The following is an 18387-nucleotide window of genomic DNA, read 5'->3' as shown; positions in this document are numbered from 1 at the left end:
TCAAGCCGTATTAAAGTGACAGTAGGTTGGAGTTCCGTTCTTGCACAAGTTCCAGGTGCTACCATGGGGCTCAAATAGGAGAGGAGGTTCCTGGTGGATTGTGCTCTTTATCTGCTACTTTCCAAATACTAAAGAATAATCCCACTGAACTTCAGTGGCTTGAATAGGACAACTACTTGGCCAACTCTCACCAAAAACTGGTAGAGATTCGATGGGAAAGGAATGTAAGCCAACATACATCAGGAGAGAGATAACCATGGTTCCACATGATGTCCCAAGCCTGCACCTTAGGAGCACAAACTCCCCCTCCCATACCTGTGTGAGCATCTACAGGTGAAACTCGGAAAATTAGAATATCGTGCAAAAGTCCATTAATTTCAGTAATGCAAATTAAAAGGTGAAACTGATATATGAGACAGACGCATTACATGCAAAGCAAGATAAGTCAAGCTTTAATTTGTTATAATTGTGATGATCATGGTGTACAGCTCATGAAAACCCCAAATCCACAATCCCAGAAAATTAGAATATTACATGGAACCAAGAAGACAAGGATTGTAGAATAGAACAGTATCAGACCTCTGAAAAGTATAAGCATGCATATGTATTCAGTACTTGGTTTGGGCCCCTTTTGCAGCAATTACTGCCTCAATGCAGCGTGGCATGGATGCTATCAGCCTTTGGCACTGATGAGGTGTTATGGAAGACCAGGATGCTTCATTAGCGGCCTTCAGCTCTTCTGCATTGTTTGGTCTCATGTCTCTCATCCTTCTCTTGGCAATGCCCCATAGATTCTCTATGGGGTCAGGTCAGGCGAGTTTGCTGGCCAATCAAGCACAGTACACTGTATACTTTTCAGAGGTCCGATATTGTTCTGTTCTACAATCCTTGTCTTCTTGGTTCCATGTAATATTCTAATTTTCTGGGATTGTGGATTTGGGGTTTTCATGAGCTGTACGCCATGATCATCACAATTATAACAAATTAAGGCTTGACTTATGTCGCTTTGCATGTAATGCGTCTGTCTCATATATCAGTTTCACCTTTTAATTTGCATTACTGAAATTAATGGACTTTTGCACGATATTCTAATTTTCTGAGTTTCACCTGTACTTCCAATTTGGGTTACAATAAACCAAGACTGGTTATGATGTCCAAACTGTTATTTCTATTACCAGTATTGTTAATGAAGCAACCAAAGGTCACAATTGGGAGCAATAAGCATAGCTGTTATTAGTCTAACCTACTTGAAATAAATTGTGTTCCGTAACTCACACTGAACTATCTTGGTTAGGGATGTGCATTAATTGGATTTTGCAGTTTGTTTCAAGCTCAAAATGAATAGCAAAATCCTTGAATTGATTCATTGGAAGACCTGCCCAAGCCGGAACTTGAAAACACCCCATTGTTCTCTATGGGTAGGTTCTAGGCTTACCAATGTGGGTTGGCTAGTAGGGCACGATGGGTGTTACCTGCCACCCAACCCACAAAAGAATTGGGCAAGTGGGAGATTTTAAAAAACCTTTCCCAAACCGCACCTCCCCCCAGGATGGGTGGTAGATAGCACCTATCATGCCCTACCACCCAAACCAATTTGGTGTCTCTAGGACCTACCCATGGGCAACAATGGGCTGTTTGGAGCTCCCTATTGTTCCCTATGGCCAGAACAAGCAAGTTCACAATTTTGCAACCCTGCCTTGAAAAACATTGCAAGCACACAGTTTATTTCAGGTAGGTTAGAATAAACCAAGAGCAGTTGTTTCAGACATTGCAACCATTCATTCTAACCTGATCCGAAGTAAACATTCATGTCTGCCAGTTGAAGCCAGGTGCAACATAGTGACTGAACAGTTGGATATATCTACAGATCTACTAGTTTATTTCAGTCTACTTTCTGCCCACCCTGCTCTAATCTAGATTTATTCTCTCATCTTCCCTGTTTCATGCGTGTCAATTAATTATAACCTTCATATTTTTCTTCTCCTAAATCCAGCTCCATGCCTATATCTGGAATAAGCTCCCTGTCACTATCAAGCTTCCTCTTTCTCATCTTGATTGACCAAACAAGAGATACAATTCTGCAACAGTACTTTTCTTAAATGAACAGCCTGACCCTGTGAACAAATTTTCCTTATACTGTTCGATTATGAATATGCTGTAAGTGTGTGTGGCATTCGTTTGTTTACATTCGTCGTTGTTATACATTTGCTCCCACATACTCTATTTTAAATTAATGCAAATCTTTCTGAAGCCGTATTATTATTATTTTTTTGAAGGCACTATTTATGACTAGGCAGAGAAGATGTAGTTTGGAACAGAATGCTGCCCGTTTTGGAGGAGTTGCTAAGATTTGGCTCTCTTGTGTTTGTATCTTGGGTTGCTAAGTCGTACAGTTGTTTTGAGCACATTTACAATACACTGGTTCCAGTCAGCTCTGTTCTGTTGTTCATTATGAAATATAAGTGTGCCATTGTTTCCAGAATAGAGTAGCCTTCTAGGATTTCTTACATATTTTTCTTTCTAAGGCCCAATATTGTTTATCTAATAGGAAAACTCATTTATTTCCACATTGAAACATTTGGTCAATTAATTGGTTCATTGCTCTTAATTTTGAAAAGTTCCTCAAATTGGGGTTTGGTTTTGTTTTTTTCATACGAGTATTTACAAAGCCTGTGCAGAAGGGAATACCTCTTCTAAGATGGTACCAGCTGCAATGCAGGCATGTGTCATTTAAGAAAGTGAGTGCTTTTTTTCTTCAAAACTATGCTGCGAATAACTTATTGGAAGTCTTATAACTTAACTTGGAGGATTGCTCATTGCTTTATTTATACTTACTAGTTAACCTACACAGAGCATCTGCGCTCTAGTACTTGATTGCTCCCCTCACCCCCCGCCACAGCCCCCTCACCTCAGAGTTCTCTCCATCCTCACCTGAGCTGCACTCCTCCTCCTCCTCCTCCTCCATCATCCCATTGCTTCAATCCCCCTCATCCCCTCACCCCTCTTGGTTGCTCCATCCACCTCATCCCTCTTGGTTGAGGCTGCAGTGTTGCTGGTGCCGATTGGCCAAGCTGCAGCCCCCTAACCCCAGAGACCTTCCCACCTTCACCCAAGCCCCGCTCCTGCTCCTCCCCGCAGGAGTAGCAGCAGCAGTTAACTAGCACCCAGCACCCTTTCTCACTGCCACCACCACCACCATAGCTGCTTGAAGGCATGCCCTCAGCTCCTGCCTGTAGGCTTCCAGCAGCATTTGGTGGGCCACTTTGTGAAACATGATGCTGGACTAGATGGGCCTTGGGCCTGACCCAACAGGGCTGTTCTTATGTTCCTCTTAGGACGCTGAAAGGCTGGGGCCCGTCCCTCGCCTGCCTCCCTTCCTCCGTCAATGGCCTCTGTAGCTCCAAGCAGCTATGACAGTTGACCGGGCCCTTCGCTGCCGCCATGGCCATTTATTCCTTTCAGGCTGTTGACAGGCCCATGCCCATCCCTCGCCCTTCCTTCTTTCTCTCTCCCCCTCCCCTTTTCTCTCTCCTCCACTTGCTCTTCCTCTCTGTCTTTCTTCCCCTCCCTTTTTTGTTCTTTCGCTCTCTCTCTCTGCCTGAGTTAACAGATCTTGTTTCCTCATCTAATTCATACAATGGCAGCCTCCTTCTCCTGAAGGGGTTCTTTCCTCCTTCACAGTCCCTCTCTTCGCAGACCCCTGCCTACTGTCCTTTTATCTCTCTATATAAAAGGCTTGTGTGGTCCATAGCAAATGGTCCATGGCAAGCCCCACCCACACAGTGCTTTACCAATCAGAGATAACAGAGCAGGAGCACTGTGGTGATTGGGCAGTGGGAATTCCATATGCAGATGGGGAGGAGGAGCCTGTGATGGTTAAGGTCAGTTGGAATGTAGTTGTTACTGGTGGGAAAATGGTAGAGGAGAGAAGAATCTATAGATATTTTGCTCTTCCCTTTGAAAATTTTTGTTGTTGTGCATAAATAGCTGTAATACTTAAGAGAGCGCCTTCCTTGTCATGAACCCTGTTGCCTGGAGAGGTCCGGTTATGGTTGTCACTGGCTTGTTTGGTGGCGATTTGGGACTGGGCCTTCTCTGTGGCTGCCCCAGCCCGGCTCTGGAATATGCTCCCTGTTGAAATAAGAACATCTTCTTCTCTGTTTGCCGTTAGGGAGACCTCAAGACGCACCTGTTTTCTCAGGCTTTTAACTGAAATTAATTTTAAACTGTTGAATTTGTTTGCATCTTATGAGATTGTTTTTGTCTTGAGAAATTTTAACTATGTTTATTATGTTTTATATTTGTTGTGTTTTAACTTGGTACACCACCTAGAGATGCACATATCAGGCTGTATGGGGGAAAAAACACTTTGAGAACTTTTACTGCTGAAAAGCAGTGTACAAATAAATAATTCCTCTGAAAAACTAATTTATATGGGCCATATCAATTCTCCCTCTCAGCAGCTTGTCAAGTCAGAAAGGGAGGCCACAATCTTACAGGCCTCAAAGAATCTGTAACTTGGGTAAGGAGGTTGCTTCACTTCTGGTTGCCTAATCCAGCTTAAGCCTTAGCAGCCCCACACTGCTCAAGAGGTCATTGGGCAGCTCCATGGAAGCAAGCCCTTGTCCTCGGAGTCTGCTGGCCCCTCATCATCAACTGGGCCTTCCTCCATCACAATCCCAGCATTCCTCACAAGAGGCAGGCTCAGCATCCCAGAGGGATGCGTGCTCTCACAAGAGAGAAAGGAAGCACGTGCCTGTTCACAGGGGATTTGTTCCCTAGATTGAGCAGCCCCCAGTGGTGGCCACGGCAGGATGGCACCTGAAATCCTCAGTCCAGCTGACTCTTCTGCTGGCATAGCGAGCGAACCTTGCAGTGGTTCCTAGGACACATGCATGAGCTGGCGCGCCCAGCCGGAAAGTGAAGGCAACACTTGGGATGTGGCAGGACCCAGGGAGCGTCCAGAGAGGCCCTCCCCCCTGCCCAGCAGTGTCTCGTCCAGGCACTGATCAGGCCTACATCTACTTCAGCTTTGAAAGGACTTACCTTCAGATGATCCCAGACCATTCACCAAGCCCTTGTTTTTCTGTTTCTTTTTTAATCTAGGAGATGGCTATAAGAGCCCTCAAACAGACTGGCAGTAGAAGCATCGAAGCAGCTTTGGAATACATTAGCAAGATGGGATACTTGGACCCCCGAAATGAACAAATAGTCCGTGTAATTAAACAGACTTCTTCAGGTAAACATGGGCATTCTTCCCATTTAATTTCTCTGTTTCTGCTTTGTTTAAGCTGGAGCTGATCTCAGGTGAATATCATCTGTTAAGTGTGGTTTCTTAAGAAGGAAAATATCTTGATCCAAAGGTTCTGTGTGGCAATCAGTACTTGAAATTCCATTCCTGGGTCATTTGCTGTTGTATGGTCTGATGCAATAGAATGGAAATCTTGCTGCAACTTTATTGCACTGGTTGTTAAAAGATTTGAAAAGAAGTTTGCAAAGAATCAATGTGAGAATTATGCACTGTTGACAATGCAAAAATAAAAAGAAGAGGACTTATCTAGCCAAGATAAACCCCCCACCCCCACAGCTTGGAGGTGGAAGGGTGGATATCTACATAAAGAAGCACACAGTTTTATCACTTTTATTGCGTCTACCCCTATATCCTCTTCCCCATGTCTGATGCAGTATGGAAGGACAAACTTGTTCAAGAACCACCCTTGAGCCTGCCAAGAATAGCAATTTGACCACCTAGTTTGGTAACTTAGGCTTGTATGTATGTACATAGAAAAAGCTCAATAGTTTTTATTAATGAGAATGGTTTCCTAACATGTTCCTCTCTGTCATTTTTTCTTTTTCCTCTTAGGAAAGGGTATTATGCCAAATAACGTAAGCCGTAGGCCAAGTTTTGAAGGATCCAGCGAATCTTTTCCGTCCTATCACCAGATCAGCAATCCAGCCTATGAAGGGACAGGCTTTGGGGCCGAAGCAGCCAACATGCTCAGTGAGGTTCCCAGGCCATATATGGACTACTTGCTCTCTGCTTCCCAGTCTGCAACCCTGAATGGTCCAGTGCAGAGACCACCTAGTGTAGGCTCCCACAACACGCCTGGAAGTCACCCACAGAAAACATACCCTGCAAACATAGATTACCCAGTGGCTAGTCACAGCAACCAGGCTTTGCAGCTTCAGGGAACCCATGGCCCTAACAGCCCACATTACAGCAGGCAGCCTATGATGGTGCAGGGAGAGGCTCTCGGATATAGCATTCAGCGAAGTCAGTCTTTTCAAAACAAGTTGCAGCAGGAGGGAGGGTATCCGAGCCTCCCAAACAAAGGAACGGTTGTTCAGAATAATTCTGGCCACGGGTTCCAGCAGGCGCCAACAGGCCTATATATGCCACACCCTCATCACAAGCAACCAATCCCATCTTCTCACCCAATGCATGTGATCACCAGAGGCCCGGCATTTACAAATGAATTTTCAGACAGCCCGCCACAGGGTCTGTTGACGCCATCTAGAAACAGCCTGAACATGGACCTGTATGATATGAGTAACCCTCAAGTTCAGCAATGGCAAGCAACGTCTTCCTCCTCATCGTCGTCCTCCTCTCGACGCGATTCATTACAAAACCCAACATTGGAAGCTTCTCCCCGGCAACTTGGGCCCTTCAGACCAGAAGCCTGTGTGCCAAGCAGAACCAATTCATTTAATAACCATCAGCAACAGATACCTGTATCCATGAGGCAGACACCTTCAAGCAAAGCTGATGCTTCCATTACTCCTCCGAATACCATCACAGCGGTCACATCTGCTCATATTCTCCAACCAGTGAAGAGCACAAGAGTAATGAGGCCTGAACCTCAGACTGCTGTGGGCCCTGCTCACCCAGGCTGGTTACCTGCACAGTCTTCAGCTGTGGATAGTTTAGGAATGATCGAACAGCACCCCCTACCTGTCGGAGTAACTAATGCCTATCAATTAGAGATTGATTATAGCAATCAGGAGCTCCGGTGTCCACCCCCACCATACCCTAAGCATTTGCTGCTGCCTGGTAGCTCTGAGCAGTTTAATATCAACTGTTTACGTACAGGAATAGAGCAGACCCTTCGGGGAGTCCAAAACTCAGCAGCTAACAAAGCTGAAGAAAATGGGGAAAAGAACGAGAAAATCAAAATGGCCAAAGTGGAAAAAATGGGGAAGGACAAAAAACAGATCCAGACATCCCCTGTGCCAGTGCGGAAGAATGGCAAAGATGAAGAGAAAAGAGAATCCCGGATTAAGAGTTATTCACCATTTGCCTTTAAGTTCTACATGGAGCAGCATGTAGAGAATGTCATAAAGACCTACCAGCAAAAAATTAATCGCCGTCTGCAGTTGGAGCAAGAAATGGCCAAAGTAATTATTTTGTGTGTGTTTGTGTGCTTTTACTTTCATAAATGCTGTAATAGATGACGAACTGGAATGAGAGTAACTTCACAGGACAGTCTTCCATATTTAACATAATGTGTATTACAGATATTACAGATATTTCATATTCTGAGATGTAGCATTATGCTTTCATCCAAGAACATAGGTGGGGATCACACAATCAATCTCATGTTAGTTTGAGTCCCGTGGAGAATCTTGTGTTAGCCCAGCCATTACTAGGAATCTCAGATTGGCGCTGCACCAAACCAATATGAAGCCGGGATAATCAAACTAACTTCGGATCTAAGATTACCTGTCTGGACTTCATGTTGGTTTGGTGTGGTTCCAATCTGAGATTCCTAGTAATGGATATGTTCAGACAAAACACTCCATGTAAGGGTGCATGCCTCAAGAATATCAGATTTTTATCAAACTAACATGAGATTGATTGTGTGAACCTGCCCAAAGAGTTGACATTTCCAGCTTTCTAAAGCTTTTGACACATTACTGGGTATAATTTGTGTTCTTTTCTCCCCCTTCTCCTAATCATGGAGGGAGGAGCAGAAAGTAATAACAATACTTAGCATTTATATAACACTGTCAGATGGTCAAAACGCTTCACATTAACTTCTTGTTTTCATCCTTAAAACAGCTCTGTAAAATAAGTATATTATCCCTATATTGCGGGGGGCGGAGCTGAAGCTGAGAGGGAGTGGCTTGCCTAAGGCCACCTAGCCAAGTTCATGGCAGAAGTGAGATTCAAAAGGGGGAGTCTTGATTCGTAGCTCAGTCTCTTAGCCACTGTAGTACACCAGCTCTACAAAACTACACTGATGTCTTCCTCGGATCCAATTTGGTTTCTGAGACTTTATCAGGGATTGTTTGAGCACTTTTTCAACTCAGTTTCCCTGCCTGTGGGCTATAGAATATGGTGGGGTAGAGAGGACTGAACTTCTCGTGATGACCAGATTTTATGTTTCTGTGATGCGACTGTAGAAGCACAGAATTAAGATGGCTCTAGTTGTGCACATGCCAGCCATTGCACCGTGGTTGTGCGCATGTTCAGCATACAGACAGTCGCAGGTTGTATATTTTTAAATATTTAGAAGCTGAGACAGAACAAAAAATATCTTGGGTTTTTAGTTTGATTCTCTCTTACTAACATGTTTCTCATGACATCGTCAGACAATTTATAATTTATCCTGACTATTTGGGTTTCTCTTTTGTCTCCCCCTAACCACCCTATCCTACCCCTTTGCTATCAAGGCTGGCCTTTGTGAAGCAGAGCAAGAGCAAATGAGAAAAATCCTCTACCAAAAGGAGTCCAACTACAACAGGCTGAAAAGAGCCAAAATGGACAAATCGATGTTCGTGAAAATCAAGACTCTGGGCATTGGTGCTTTTGGGGAAGTATGCCTGGCCTGCAAGGTGGACACTCATGCTCTGTACGCTATGAAAACCTTGAGGAAGAAAGACGTGCTGAATCGTAACCAGGTGGCTCATGTCAAGGCAGAGAGGGATATCCTTGCAGAGGCAGACAACGAGTGGGTGGTTAAGCTGTACTACTCCTTTCAAGACAAAGAGAACCTATACTTCGTGATGGACTATATCCCTGGTGGAGACATGATGAGTTTGCTGATCCGGATGGAAGTCTTCCCAGAAAAGCTAGCTCGGTTTTACATTGCTGAACTCACATTGGCCATAGAGAGTGTGCACAAAATGGGGTTTATCCACAGAGATATTAAGCCTGATAACATTCTGATTGATCTCGATGGACACATCAAATTGACTGACTTTGGCCTCTGCACTGGATTCAGATGGACACACAACTCAAAATACTATCAAAAAGGTACTGCACTTATGGACTTCGGGCAAGGGGATTATTGCATAGTGTTTATATCAATACAAATTTGGGATGGTTCAGACATTATGTGGAACCTCACTCAGATCCGAGCTCTGTGCGATGCCCCTTCAGCCTTGGGAGTGCATGCTCCTCCCCGCATTCCCTGCGCAAGTATCTGCTTCCTATCTAGGTTACAATAAACTGAGATTGGTTGTGGCGTCCAAACAAACCAATCTCGGCTTCTAGGCTACTTGCTTCACTTCACTTCAGTCCTTGGGTTCAGATCTCAGGTTCTCTGAAACAAGTAGGTTAGAATAAGCTGAGATCGGTCAGTTCAGATGTCATGCCCAGTCTCTGCTTATGCTCAGGGGCGTAGCTATAATTGAGTGAAAGGGTTCAAAGAACATGGGCCCCCAGCTTCTGAGGGCCCTCCAGATCCCTCCCTCCCTATTTTCTTCATTGCCTCCCTCACTCTGGGGGGCTGCCAGAGAGAGGGATGAACACGGGTCCTCTCTCCCCTAGCTACGCCCCTGCTTATGCTAACCTAGATACGAAGTAGAAGCTCATGTAGGGATAGGAGAGGGCAGCATGCACTCCTGAGGCTGAGGAATGTCACATGAAGCTCGACTTCAACCATGGTTCTGCGTGACATCTGTACTCGCCTATAGATATTAGGCAAGGGTTGTCATTCTCGTCAATCACAGGTCCACCTGCCATCATGGAGAGGGCTTTTCCCTCTTCAGACAAGCCGCATCAATCCCCTTGGGCAACGGGGCACTGGAATGAGTGACAGGGCAGGGACGGGTCTTCCACCTCCTTAGCCCACCACTCATGGTACAGTGAGCCTTCAGAGTAACTTCTGAAGGAGCCTATTGTTTCAATGACAAGTACTGAGGTTTTGTTTCAAGAGGTTTTTTTCCTAGAGCACCTTCCTTATGAGGCAAGGCTACAACACCTGGGGCTTTTTAGGTTTTTTTTAAAAAGCCAACTGAGGGGAGACATGATAGAGGTCTATAAATTTATGCATGGTGTGGAGAGAGATATTTCTCTCTCTCTTTTTTTTCTCTTTCTCACAACACTAGAACCAGGGGTCATTCCATGAAACTGATTGCCAAGAAATTTAGGGCCGACAAAAGGAAGTACTTTTTCATACAATGCATAATTAATCCATGGAATTATCTGCCACAGGATGTGGTGACAGCCACCAGCATGGATGGCTTTAAGAAGGGCTTAGATAAAGTCATGGAGGATAAGTCTATCAATGGCTTCCAGTCTGAGGGCTATAAACCACCTCCAACTTAAGGGCCAAGATACCTCTAAATACCAGTTGCAGGGTGCAATAGCAGGAGAGAGGACATGTCCTCAGCTTTTGTCTATGGGCCTCCCAGAAGCTTCTAGTGGGCCACTGAATGAAACAGGATGCTGGGTTAGATAGGCCTTGGGCCTGATCCAGCGAGGCTGTTCTTATGTTCTATGGGGGTGGTGATTAAGGGGTTGTGTCAAAGGCTTAATGGAAAAGGTGGGTTTGAGGAAGGATTTGGAGAAAGTGAGAGAGACAGTATCATACCTATGGCTGAGGAGACAATTCCAGGCATAAGGGGCAGTAAGGGTGAAAGCAGCGGAGAGTGGTGGAACTTGGGGAACAAAGATTGCAGGCAGAAGTGTAATGAGATGAGAGCAGGGATAAGGAATGGGGAAGGCCATTGGGGGTTTTAAAGGTAAGGAAGAGAAATTTGTGCTGCATCTGGGAGTGGACAGAAAGTCTAGGAATTTAAGGAGGGGCACCGAGAGACAGGAATTATTTTGGTGGGAGAGTTCTAGATAAAGGTGAGAAAGCTGAGGTATGTCAGCAGACGACCAGATAAGAGAAGATTGCTGAATTCAATGTGAAGATTGCTGAATTCACACTTACGAACAGTTATCCTTGCAAATGTGCAAGTAAGCATGCGGTCATCACAAATTCTGCATGATATACTAGCATGCATGCCCCAGAGCTGAATTTGTGGCCTTCTCGTAAGAGCCTTTTGAGTACTAAGCTTCTCTATTGCTCTCTAAACATTGGCTGACCTCCAGACTAACGCAGTGCTCATGCTGCTATTGTTGTGCTGGTGCTGGAGGGAAGTGCCATTTTTATTCGTTTCCCATTCACTCTGAAGCCCCTGTGCCTGCTGAGCTCCTGCAGCCCTCATAAGAACATAAGAACAGCCCTGCTGGGTCAGGCCCAAGAATGCCCATCTAGTCCAGCATCCTGTTTTGCACAGTGGCTCACCAGATGCCACTGGAAGCCTACAGGCAGGAGTTGAGGGCATGCCCTCAGGGACATATCTTTGGCAGGCACAGTGGGCTTTGAAGACAAGCAGAGACCAAAAATTTCCCCTCCCTAGAACCAGTGTAGCATTAGCAACACAAGCACTCCATTAGTCTGGAGGTCAGCCATTGCATTTATTAAATTAACTTGTTGCACAGGATTTAAAATATAACCACAAGTCGCAACAAAACTAAATTACAAAACTCAAAAGTCTGCATCTTGGAATGTTGTGTTTCAAAGCAAAACATAGTGGTGCTGATTTGGTTTCATGGGAGAGCTCTTTCAAATCTTCCCATGTAATCATGTTTGTTTCCTTTTTCTCTCCCCCACCCACCTTTGGAAGGGAGCCACATCAGGCAGGACAGCATGGAGCCAAGCGATCTTTGGGATGATGTGTCCAACTGTAGGTGTGGAGACAGGCTGAAGACACTGGAGCAAAGAGCTAAAAAGCAACATCAGCGATGTTTAGCCCACTCATTAGTTGGCACTCCCAATTACATTGCACCAGAAGTTCTGCTTCGAAAAGGTAGATGATTCTTATCTCTATCAGACAAAAGCTGCTATTTTAACTTCTGTATGTCAATGTTAAGGGCCTCGTGAAAGGTTGGGATGTTTTGCTTTATCATGTGGAAGCATAAGCATGCTGTCCAGACATGGTGTCAATATACTCTTTGCCCTTAGTGCTAGATATTGGGCTGACAGACAGCTAAGATAGAGAAGTTGTAGGAAACCTGTGTCTACCTCTATTCACCTCCTATTTGTTACCCTGCTTCACACATTATGTTTAGTGCATGTACAATCTGTATAGACTGAGGAGCAGTGGGACTACTTTGAGTAATTTCCCTCGTTATGCCAGCCAGCATACACACATATCCTACATTTAGCTGTATGCACATACAATAGTACACTTCCTGTCTGTGCCCTGCTTTTGAAGGTGCCTGTAGCAAGTGCAGTCATTCACACACAAATGTGTGTACAGCATAATGCCTGAATAAGACTACGATAGCAAATAAAAATGCATGGAAATTTATGGGAAGAACTTTTTTCTCTGCATCACACATTGGCTAGGATCCTAAGGTGCTCTTGCGTGAGTGGGAAGCTGACTTTTGCCAATGTCCCCATTCCTGCTTCAGCGTCCACTGCCACTTGTCATCCAGTTCCAGAGGGCCCCCCCCCCCCAACCCTTAGGAGCAAAATTTTCAGAGAACAGGGTAGAGGGGGCTGCAATGAGAAGCAGGAAGCCAGAACGCCCTGTTCCATGAATGTAACTCAGAAGGAAAGTTAGGATCCAAGCCATTACATGTAATGCACAGGCCCTACTCCACACTCCACACTGGAGGAATATTACTAAGGGCAGCCTCGCTGCCCTGTTCTGCACCAGCTGAAATTTCTAGACTGTCTTCAAAAGTAGCCCCATGTACAACACATTGCAGTAAACCAGGGGGAGGTTACCAGTGCATGGATGACTGAAGCCAGGCTGTCACTGTCCAGATAGGGCCTTAGTTGGTATATCAGCTGAAGTCGATAAAAGGCGCTTCATGCCACTGAGCCTACTTCCTGCTTGCCTTTCAGGATATACTCAGCTTTGTGACTGGTGGAGTGTTGGTGTGATTCTCTTTGAGATGCTGGTGGGGCAGCCTCCCTTTCTCGCTCCCTCTCCCACAGAAACCCAGCTGAAGGTAAACATTCACTCCGACAGTTGTAAAACACTGTGCAGTTTAAAAAAATGCAGCATACATCCCAAACTTGGATATTAGGATGGTTGCACTTTATAATGCATAGGATGGGGTTGCAAGCACTTGGTCCTGAAGAGTGTCCCAGTTTTATGGAGACGGCATTGAAAATCTTGCACGTTTTGTCTTGGTTGCGGCTTCTAAATTTCCCCGTGTTTAATTTGGGGTGCCTCGCAGTGATTTTTGGGTTCCCAACAATAGTGACAATAGAACAGTTTCACTGGTTACTTCACTCTGGGACAGAGCAGCGTGCAGTGCTTAAAGACCATGGTTGGGGTTGTAGGGATGGTAGAAGAAATGGGGCAAGAGAGGACCATAATGCAGTTAAGTCACTTCATGGCTTTCCCGCTTGTGGAGTGATGTCTGCCTTTTTGTTGTTATCTCAACTGTTTTCATAGACCTTCCGTGATGGGCAGGGAGTATATCAGCAGAAATGGAGTTGTCAGTGGGACCAACTGTTCAGTTGTGCTTTGCAGGCATTTGCTTTGCAAGCATAGTTCAAACTTGTTTTATGTCAGGAAGTCTTGCATTTCAAGAGGAATATTATTCAGTGCTAATTGGATATTTTATGTTGTTCAGGTGATAAACTGGGAGAACACACTTCACATTCCCTCCCAGATCAAGCTAAGCCCTGAAGCAAGTGACCTTATCACAAAACTGTGTTGCGCTGCTGAAGAGAGACTTGGAAGAAATGGAGCAGACGATATTAAGGTCCACCCTTTCTTTGACTCCATAGACTTCTCCACTGACATCCGCAGGCAGCGAGCTCCTTATGTCCCCAAAATCAGCCATCCAATGGACACCTCAAATTTTGATCCAGTAGATGAAGATGGTCCTTGGGATGATGCTAGTGAGGATAGCACCAGGGCATGGGACCCGCAGACCTCATCAGGTGGCAAACACACAGAACATGCCTTCTATGAGTTCACCTTCCGAAGGTTCTTTGACGACAATGGATACCCATTCAGATATCCAAAGCCTTCTAGGCCGGAAGTAAGCCAGTCTGAGAATTCAGATGTCGAAAGCAAAGATGGGCTGGATCAAACTGGAGCCTGTCAACCTGTATATGTGTAAATTGTGTACAAAATTCTCAAAAACTTTCATTCACAAATTTAGGGTCTTCCTTTTATGGTCCTTAGTTGGAGTAAGTTCCAGTTGAGGCTAATATGAGTCTGGAGAATCATGGACTTGCAGACAAGGTCTTAAATGAAAGCTGGTTCTGTTTTAGGCCATTCAGAATTGTAAATAGCTACATTGATGAGTGCACTTGAAATCTAGATTTTCATCCTAATTTTCAAGGGAGGGTATTTTACCCTGCTTAGCCCATTTTTCCTCTGGATTAGTGTTGTGTACCCTAAGCATTTACAGATTTCCACAGCATTCTGAGTGAGCAAAGAGCACTTATTTTTGTTTATAGCAGGGTTTTTCCCCCTACTAAATTATAGGGGTTAAGTGTGACAAATCATGCTGCTGTTCTTCTTTTCTACATTTTTTTAATGTTCTCCATCGCACTTATGTCACATTTTTAGGAAAATGCATAAAACTGAAGAACGTGTGATTAAAGGTCTCTGTGCAATAATGTTTAATAAGAGGAAAAAGAAATCCGTTGTCTACCTGTGCCATGTTTATTCACACCAAGATCTTTGTGTGTTTTTCCACATTTCAAAATCTTGACAATTTTTGAAGCTGCTTTATTTCCCTTTTATCCCCTTTTAATTTTGGAATTTAGTGTAATCAGAGTGTGAGCAAGTGGTAATCTGGGTGTGAATTCAGTGACAGATGTGTGGAGAATGTTGCATGGGCTATGATTAGTTTTGTTTTCCTGTTTGAAATGACATTTTCTTGCCATTCACAGGCAGGTCCTGTGTATCCTTTTAAAAAAAACACCCTGAGGATCTACAGCTTTAGACCTTCAGAACTTGTGTGCTGACAAAGAATTGCATGGATGGTTTTTCTATTACAGCTGTATCTGTATGTCACTTTTGTATTCCGTAAAACCAGTTACAAAGCTCTAGTTCAAGTTTGGGACTGGCAGTGTGTATAGGGGAGGAAGAAGTTGGTTGAGTTGATCACCTTGCTTCATAAAGTAGCCTCCCTCCTGAAGAAAGATAAAGAGCAAACCAGTGCTTTTAAAATCAATTTATGGCCAAAATCTATCGATTATGTAAGATGGCCCACTCACCTAGCACATAATATGCAGTGTTCAGTTGTTTGAAATTTGCCACATAGTATTCATGAATATCAGCATTTAGTGTCTGTATGGGAAGAATATATAAAGTATAATTTAATTCCCTGTGCCTTACATTTGATTCAGGAGCCTTATTTTTTTATCCTCAACATTGATAGGACTCTTCAGAGCAGTCATGTTAATTCATTAATAGTATCTTCTTCTTTCTGGAATGTATTGATCATATGAAGCTGCCTTATGCTGAGTCAGGCCATTAGGACCATCTGGGCAGTACACTCCAGGGGTTCTCAAACTTGGGTCCCCCAGATGTTGTGGATTATAGCTCTCCAGCCACCATAGCTTTTGTCCATTGTGGCTGGGGATAATGGGGGTTGTAGTCCAACAACATTTAGGGACCCAAGTTTGGGAATCCCTGATCTACTGTAATGGCAGTCTCTCTCAAGCAGAGACCTTTCTCCAGCCCTGGCTCCAGGCGCGGAGCCAGCCAAATGATGGCTTGGGCCCGCCCCGCCCAGTGGCCCCTCTAGCAATGTCCCATGCACGTGATGTCACGTGCACTGGGTGTGGCTCAGGCTCAGGCTCCGGAAGAGCCCCAAGACTCCCCACACCCTGGCTTCAGAGATCCCCAAGCGAGCTCTCCCCTGTCCTCTTCAGGCAGAGTTTGCTGCTTGAAAGCCTTTATTTCCCTTTCTCTCCCTCCAGCAGGGGAGAGAAAAGGAAATTGATATTGACAGGCAGCAAGCACTGCCTGAAATGACAAGGGAGACTTACTCGGGCTCTCCAGAGCTCGAGGCCACGCCCCCTTTGGGTGTGACATCACATACAAAGAGGGCATGGCCCAGGCTTGGGAGAGCCTGAGCGAGCTCTCCCCCTGTCATTTCAGACAGCGCTTGCTGCCTGTCAACATCTATTTCCCTTTCTCTCCTTGTTAGAGGGAGAGAAAGGGAAATAAAGGCTGTCAGGCAGCAAACACTTCCTGAAAAGGACAGGGGAGAGCTCGCTCGGGGCTCTCCGAAGCCTGGTGTGGGGAGTTCACTCATGGCTCTTCCGGAACCCAAGCCATGCCCCACTGAGAGCTTCAGTGCCCTTTCCATTGGCAGCCTGGGTTCTTTGAACCCGTTTACACAACGGTGGCTCCGGCCCTGCCTGGCTCCTTTTAGGTGCAAGGTTTGAACTTGGGAGCCTGTACATACAAAGCATGTATTTTAACACTGAGTTATAGCTACAGGGGCAAAGCACCATATGTAGCTATCATGGGTATTCATATAGAGAATGCTCAAGACCATAAAGAAGATACAGCAACGTATCTTGGGATTTCTAGCTGCTTCTCTGTGGTTGACTTGGAGGCTTAGAAACTGCATTCATTGTAAAAGTAAAAAATCTGCGAATGGGCACTATTACCAGTGGTTACAAAAACCTAACAGATATTTTCCTGGGATGTGTACCTTCTGATAACATGACCACACAATGATGGAACTTGTTTGTCAACAACTTGTTGTATCAACAATGGCTGCCACTGTTCAGAGGCTGCTAGGAATTATGAATAATTCTGTCCTACTCAGACAGGCAATCCTATCCTAACCACATATACAAAAAAGTAATATGCTTGGGGTTATAGCATATTAGTTGTCAAAGTGAAGTACCCATGTCTTTAAAATGCTGGCCCTGATTATACCGGGTCTGTTATATTATTTTCATATTTTTATGATGGGCCATACTAATCCTTCATCTGTATCAAAATGCAAGCATACTTAAAATATTTTAAAAATTGTTTAAAATATGCATTTTTATTAGCTATGTTAACGTGAGGATTATTCAAAGTGATAATGGAATACTAAAGATAATTAAGCCATACATATCTTCATTTATATACTATATATACCTAAATAGATTTTTTTTTTCAAATCCTTAATTCAGATTAGTTTAACAGTCCTATTTTTAAATGATTGATTGCAATAACATTTGAGGGCAATATTCCATGATGTTTTTGCTTTATTTTAAGTTTTTTAAATCTGAAGCTTCATTTCCCCCCCATGTTATTCCACATATTATTCCTTAACATTTTAGCCTATCATATCCTACCCATTGTCTAGATATCTAAAGCAACAACACCTGTAAGTCCATCAGGCTAAACTAAACAAAATGATTGTGTATTTGTTTACATTTGTATGAAAGGAGTGTTCTGAGGTATGCGGTGCTTGTGTTGTGGCAGTCTATGAAAGATTCAGTATTACTACTTTTTTATATAATAATGCCATGTTTTTGATATTTACATCTATCTGACATTCTTTCATGTGGTAGGTTCTTCCTCAGGAATGCAGTTTAACTGTTATTTATTTATCATTTGCCTTTCGAAAGCTTCTGCTGGCACAATTTATTATTAAAAAAAAATCCAAATCCAAATGTCTCTGGGCTTTTGTGGCTTGTGAAATGCTAAAAGATGAACTGAAACTACACAGCCATGCAAATAAGCCTGTCTATATATTTAAAAGCCTTAGGACGTATATTGTACATCCCGTGGTACATGGCACATCTTGCGAGAGTTGTCCAGAGGCAAGAGAAGGCACAGAGTAGGGCTGAGCGGCAGACGGAGGAGTAGCTGCTGAGGGGGAGGGAGGGAGGGAGGGAGGGCCAAGGAGGTAGCAGCACTGTGGCAAGAAAGAAGAAGAGACATTGAGCAGCGGCCTCCGTCACCTTGCCAACTCTTCTCACGAGGAGGACGGCCAGGGCAGAAGAGTGCACCGAGCACCATCCATGCAGGCCAGAAGGGAAGCCCCGGCTCAGCCATTCTCCTCATGAGGAGACTCAGCAGGGCAACAGAGGCTGGCCCATGGTGCACTCTCCCACCCAAATTGGCCATCCTCCTCATGAGGAGACTCGGCAGGGCGATGCAACGGAGGCTGGCCGG

At 44.5% G+C, this 18387-nt stretch overlaps 1 protein-coding gene across 6 annotated transcripts in view; it reads left to right on the top strand.

Moving 5' to 3' along the window:
* LATS2 (large tumor suppressor kinase 2) overlaps positions 1 to 17882 on the top strand; it is a 74028-nt gene extending 56146 nt beyond the window's left edge. For 3 of the 6 annotated variants that reach the window (XM_053311474.1, XM_053311476.1, XM_053311475.1), the window contains exons 3-8: positions 5107 to 5239; positions 5864 to 7395; positions 8674 to 9256; positions 11902 to 12084; positions 13131 to 13237; positions 13871 to 17882. In XM_053311474.1, coding sequence (XP_053167449.1) covers positions 5107 to 5239; positions 5864 to 7395; positions 8674 to 9256; positions 11902 to 12084; positions 13131 to 13237; positions 13871 to 14365 — 3033 coding nt within the window. In that variant the 3' untranslated portion in view covers positions 14366 to 17882. Of the gene's footprint in view, positions 1 to 1993; positions 2158 to 3915; positions 4523 to 5106; positions 5240 to 5863; positions 7396 to 8673; positions 9257 to 11901; positions 12085 to 13130; positions 13238 to 13870 lie in introns of those variants that run through there. The other 3 variants (XM_053311477.1, XM_053311478.1, XM_053311479.1) reach the window with 2 other exon arrangements.
* Positions 17883 to 18387: the final 505 nt, after the last annotated feature.

This window comes from Hemicordylus capensis, chromosome 3 (genome assembly GCF_027244095.1).
Source record: "Hemicordylus capensis ecotype Gifberg chromosome 3, rHemCap1.1.pri, whole genome shotgun sequence".
Classification (NCBI taxonomy): domain Eukaryota; kingdom Metazoa; phylum Chordata; class Lepidosauria; order Squamata; family Cordylidae; genus Hemicordylus; species Hemicordylus capensis.
Note: the sequence above shows the minus strand (reverse complement) of the source record. Positions and strands in the feature narration are given on the sequence as shown.